This window comes from Phaethon aethereus (genome assembly GCF_964289735.1).
Source record: "Phaethon aethereus genome assembly, chromosome: 6".
Classification (NCBI taxonomy): domain Eukaryota; kingdom Metazoa; phylum Chordata; class Aves; order Phaethontiformes; family Phaethontidae; genus Phaethon; species Phaethon aethereus.
The window spans coordinates 25,207,833-25,213,176 of record NC_138580.1 but is presented as its reverse complement, the minus strand read 5'-3'; the positions used below and the strand labels follow the sequence as shown (position 1 = coordinate 25,213,176).

Below are 5,344 nucleotides of genomic sequence, written 5' to 3'. Positions count from 1 at the left end.
TTCCGAAATGATCTTTTTTCGTCCTTTCGGGGAAAATAAATGCCTCAAAAGTCGTGAACGTGCAAGCGGAAGAGAAAGGGGAAGGAAGAGGGCGGAGGGGGCGGAAGATACCCCCCCACTACAGCCAACCGGTTGCAGAGCGAACGGAGGCGGCCGGCCCGGGGCGGCCGCCACCGCCGCCGCCGAGGCCCGCCGGGGCACCGGCAAGTGCCGGGCCGGCGTGGGAGGGCAAAGCAAAGGGGCGCCGGGCTTGGGGGGAGAGAGGAAAGACAAGCTCTCCCCGGCCTCCCACCCCGGGTATTTCTCGCCGGCAGCATTTCTTTCTCCCCAAAAACCCCTTCACCAGAGGCAAGGAGCTCTCGGATACGTCTTTCCCTCCTTTTAACGCGCCTCGCGTCGCATCTACCGCTCCTTTTCCCCCAAAACCGCGTCCTGTAAGTGGGCCTGGGAGTATCCCAAGCAAGCCTGGAGCCGGCGAAACGCCCTGCTGCAAAAAGGCGGCGAATTCTTCCCCCTTTTTTTATATATATCGAAAAGAAATCGTTTTATTAAAGACGGTTCAGGAACAGTTTGGCAACATCGTTAACATCTTGGAAGTTCAGCCGATATTTCCAACACAAAGTAAAAGCAGAATTTAAGACAAGAAAAGAAAAAGATATGGTTTATGGAGAAATAGTCTTACCGTATGTCTTACCCACATACACTGGCAATCAAAGTGTTTAGAGCAATAGTATATTATAATAAATAATACTAGTTCGGAACACACACATTTTAATAATTAGACGAGGCACATTAACAAGAGAGGACATCGCCTCTCTCTCCTAGCAGTTGACTAGCGTGTCTGATCACCCTGTGTATATCATAACATGCACACTAGGTTTAAAATAATAAAAAATGGACAAAATTCCAGCCTTTCGGCCTATATAAATTATGGCATCTTTTGAAATTCCTTATTTATTGCTTCTGTCATTAACACCCGTTTATTTTTGTAAATTAAAAGTCAGCGGTCAACTTCAGTTCTCCGTCAAGGAGTTTAGTTGGGGGTTTTTTGGTGGTTTTTTTTTTTTTTTAAGCGCCATGACGGGAGGAAGGAGAAGAGTCTTGTGCTTGCCCGGACAAGCAGACCAGAGCGGGCATTTTACACAAGCTCTGATCAGGTTTATACACACCTCGGTAGCGGCAGCCTCTCTCCCGGCTGCAAGACGAGCCGGTCCCGCCGAAAGCGCTTCCCCGAGAACCTCCGGGCTGCGCCCGGCCCGGGAACAGGCGGCTCCTTTTTCAACCGAGGAATATGAAATCCTTCCACGGAAAACGAAACCGCAGCAACACCCCCCCCCCCCAAAATCCAGAACAAAACCCCAACCCAAACATGGGGAAGAGGGGAGCTCGGTGGGACATGCCTGAGACTCCGCTTTGCGCCCTGCAACAGCTCGGAGAGGTTATCCCTCCCTCCAAAAAGCAATTAAAAATCCGGCTGCAGCCGTTACCGCTCCACGCAAATCGCGATTCTCTCCGGGTCCCGGTGGGCTCGGCGGGTTTTGGCAGCAGCCGGGTGCTGCCATGGGTCCGGACTCCGGCTTTCTTGCATTTTCCGATTGATTTTTTTTTTTTCCCCACTCGGCGTGTTTTGAAGTTTACGATACCAAATCAAAACTGACACTTTTTGGCACTGGCTGTTGTTCAGAGAAAAAAAAAATACAGAACCCCCCCCAAAGAGTTAAGCATTTAAGAAAGTTATAACTGTAACCGTTCAACATATTTAAATTCGTTTATACTGGCCTAGAGGGAAGAACAGAAAATATAATTAATATTAATATTATTTTCAAAAGGAAGAAACAGGACTATAATTCAAGATTTGTCAGCGCTCCCTTCCACTGAGAGAAAACCGCTGACTTTCAAGGAAAACAATTCCCGAAATTTCGCCACCGCTGGAAGGAGGGGGAAAAAAATTAAATATATTTTCAAGTCTTTCCAAAAGTCTTTAGCTGGTCGTAAATTGAGTTTATATATCCATCACTGTCCACAACTAATAGATCAAGATACATTGTCTTTCAGTTTGGAGACTATTTTCTTATCCTTCACCCTCCTATTCTGAAACCAAATGGTAACTTGTCTCTCAGACAGGTTTGTGGCTGCGGATATCCTTCGCCTCTTGTCCTTGTTAATGAACTTGTTAATGGCATATTCATTCTCGAGTTCTTTAAGCTGCAGTTTTGTGTACGGCACTCGCTTCTTTCTCCCACGCCGGTAGACGCACATATCGGGCTGGTTTAGTGCAACGTCCCCTATTGTAAAAGACATTACGTGAAAAATTAGAATTTTATTACAGGCGTTTAAAGCTTAACCGATACTTGTTGGGCACTGGTTTTCACGGGCAAATAAATAATGCCGGGTTGTTTATAGTTTATTATTATTTACACTGCCACATTATTTGCGCGTTAGTAGAGGACCAAAACCTTGACGGACTGTCATCGCCAGCGAGCAGGCGGGCCGAGAGCAGGCCGGGCCTGGCAGCGCGCGCAGGACCCCTTTGCTCTGTGTGTGTCTCCCCGGGTCTGTTCGCATGTGGGTTGTGCCTCTGTGCCCTCCCGAGTGCTCTGGGGCCGGCTCGATCGCCAGCCGGCGAGGCAGAGGAAGCGCAAGCCTTCGAGCCATCGTCCTGCGAACTGCAAACCCGAATACAAACCCAGCCGCCGAGAAGAAGAGGAGGAAGAGGAGGAGGAGAAGGACCCGAGGCCGCCCCGCCGCCCGCGGGACGGGGCTCCGGGGCCCTGGCGCTGGCTGGCGGGGGGCTCTGAGCCCTGTCCCGCGGGGTGGAAAGCAGAGGGTGAGGTATCCTCGGGGGTAGGGGGGGAAGGAAAAAGGAAAGTCCACCGTCCCCCCCTCTCTCTCCGCTCAGTGCGTGTCTGTGCAGCGTGTCCACCTCGGCAGGCCGCCCCTGCAGCCCGGGGGGCGGGGGAGGGGACGGGCAGGCGGAGGAGGCGCGGGGGGGGGTGCAGCTCAGACCATTTCTCTCTCTCTCGTACCTGGAAAGGACGATTTCCAAAAGTGTGAGCTCTGTGTCTGATCTTTGGCACAGTAAACCTGACTATTCCAGCCATTAGCCAGAGTCCAGGACTGATAGCCCTCCATTGATATATATGTTTCGTGTCTCGGTTCCCCAGAGCCAAACGTTGAGACCATGTCTATGTACCCAGGAACGTGCTGGTAGGGGGTTGTATAGCCCTGGTAGAAGGACACTTCCTTTGCCCTGGAGGAGACTTCATTGGCGGGGACACTCGTGCTGGTCAGACTGGAGACGTCCATGTACTTTTCCACGGGAAAGCCGCCAATGGAGGCATGGGGGGGAGACTTCAGGGCGTTTTGCTGGATCCCAACCCCGTGGGACATCCTGCAGCTATAGTATCCATTGCCAAAGTGATACCCATAGCCGAGAGCGGGGGCGGCGGCCGGCGCGGCGGAGCCCGGGCAGTCCTTGGCCGGGGGGTCGGGCCTCGCCGCCGCCCCCGGGCGCTCCCCTCCGCCGGCGTAGGCGAACCCCGAGGCGGCGGCGGCGGCGGCGGCGGCGGCGGCCGCTCGACCCGTGTGAGCCGCCCCGAAAACGGGCGAGGAGAGAAAATTACGGCACTGCCCGGGGGCTCCGCCGCCGCCGCCGCCGCCGCTGCTGTCGCCGCGCAGTCCGTCCATCTCCCAGCTCGCTGCTTTGCTCATGGCCTTGCACATCGCGGGCGGCGGCGGCGGCGGCTCGGTCCCCGGCCGGGCATGATGCAAATGGTTATTTGCCTCCAACAGGTTGGATCCTGGCGGTACGTTTATAAAAACGAAGTCCAGGTTGGGAGGGGGGAAGGGGGTGGGGGCGGCCGGCTCCAGATTAGTTTGCCGCAGCCCGGGGGGCTGCTCATAGGCTGCCGTCGAAACATGTGACCCTCGCGCTGCCCGCACTGCCCCTTTCGCCTCGCAGCCCCCCGGTCCGCACCGACGGTGCCCCCCCTTCACTTCCCACCCCCGCCCCGACGCCGCGCTCCCGCCCCGACGCGGCTCTGGCGCTGGGGAGGGGTTGAGCGGGCGGGCGGCGGTGATGCCCCTCCGGGCCAGCCTCGCCCCCGTCGCTTTCATCCCCCCACCCTCCTTCCTGCTGCCCGCGGCTTCAAAAGGGCCAGCGGAGGTCCTCCTCTGACCGAAGACCTTCCCCAGCTCATTGTTGTGTCTGCGGCAAGGCGGGGGGGACGGACGGACGGCACCGATACGGTCTTTGTAGCCCATCCTCCCCACCTCCCTCTTTCCCGGGGATGTATGGAGGAGAAGCGCTTTGTTATAGGGGAGAAGGGGTCACCCTGAGCTCTCGGTCCATGGGATACACCCCCCTCAGCCCCCCAGTTGTTGCTAACAGCAAGGAAAAAGCATCGGATCTGTACTCAGAGGAAGATGCTAAAGCTGGCACTCATTAGATGTGGCTTTTTTTCCCTTGCAGTGTCAGTTCATGTCGTGGTAAGGCAGCCTAGTTAAAACGCAGCGTTCGTTTATGCTGACGGCTGTTCTGGGGGTGACTTCCCAAGACTGTGGCAAATCCTTCTGTCGTCTCTCTCGACTCTCCCGCTGAGCCAGGATGGAAACTGCAGGAGTGCGAAGAGCTGGAAAAGGAGAAAGCTCTGAAGACGAGCCCCAGCCCCTGCCCCTCTGGGCCGGCTCCTGTCGCTCCGCGGTTGCGTATTGCAGACATTCAACCCTCTTTCGGGTGCGGAGGGCAACAAATTTCTGGGAAAGGTGGCAGCTCCGCGGGGAAGGGCAGGGAAACTCCGCGCCCGCTTGAAAAGCATATAGCTGGGGCCATGTTTACTGTCCCAACTCAGGCGCAGGAGAGAAGAGAGGCAGGTCCCGTAGGGGTGAAACTCATTGCTGACACGGTTTCGGGGCTGGGAGTGCCCTTGCTGAGCAGCCCGGGCAGGAGGTAGCGAGTTCCGCGGGAGCGGAGGGGCCGAGCGGGAGCGCGGCAGGTAGCGCAGGAGCCACCCGTCCGCAGCCCTGTTTTGTAGCCGATGTAACCATGTTTGGCAGTTTCTGGAAGCTGGGTGAGGGCTGACAAACGGGTGCCAGTAACCGCAGCAACAAACGGATGGCAAACACGAGTTCACGTTCATTAGCTCTAACCACTTAATTGCTATTAATCTTTCATAATCAGCTAAGAAGTGAGCCAGACGTGATTACGTGTTTCGCTCGGTTATAAGCCGAGTGAGTATTTACTCTCAGGACATTAAACCCTACGTAATTATGAGGACGCTTTGTCGAGGCACAAGTTTCCCATCCTTTTATGTCCCTGCACACAGCTTTCTAGTGAAAATATTGC

At 55.4% G+C, this 5,344-nt stretch overlaps 1 protein-coding gene across 1 annotated transcript; it reads right to left on the bottom strand.

Moving 5' to 3' along the window:
• Positions 1 to 2,034: 2,034 nt before the first annotated feature.
• On the bottom strand, positions 2,035 to 3,808 carry HOXD13 (homeobox D13; the record flags this gene model as incomplete). The annotated part of the gene is made up of 2 exons (XM_082001390.1): positions 3,027 to 3,808; positions 2,035 to 2,285 (listed from the first exon to the last, which is right to left on the bottom strand). The coding sequence occupies exons 1-2, from the start codon at positions 3,721 to 3,723 to the stop codon at positions 2,035 to 2,037; spliced, it is 948 nt and encodes a 315-aa protein (XP_081857516.1). The 5' UTR covers positions 3,724 to 3,808.
• Positions 3,809 to 5,344: the final 1,536 nt, after the last annotated feature.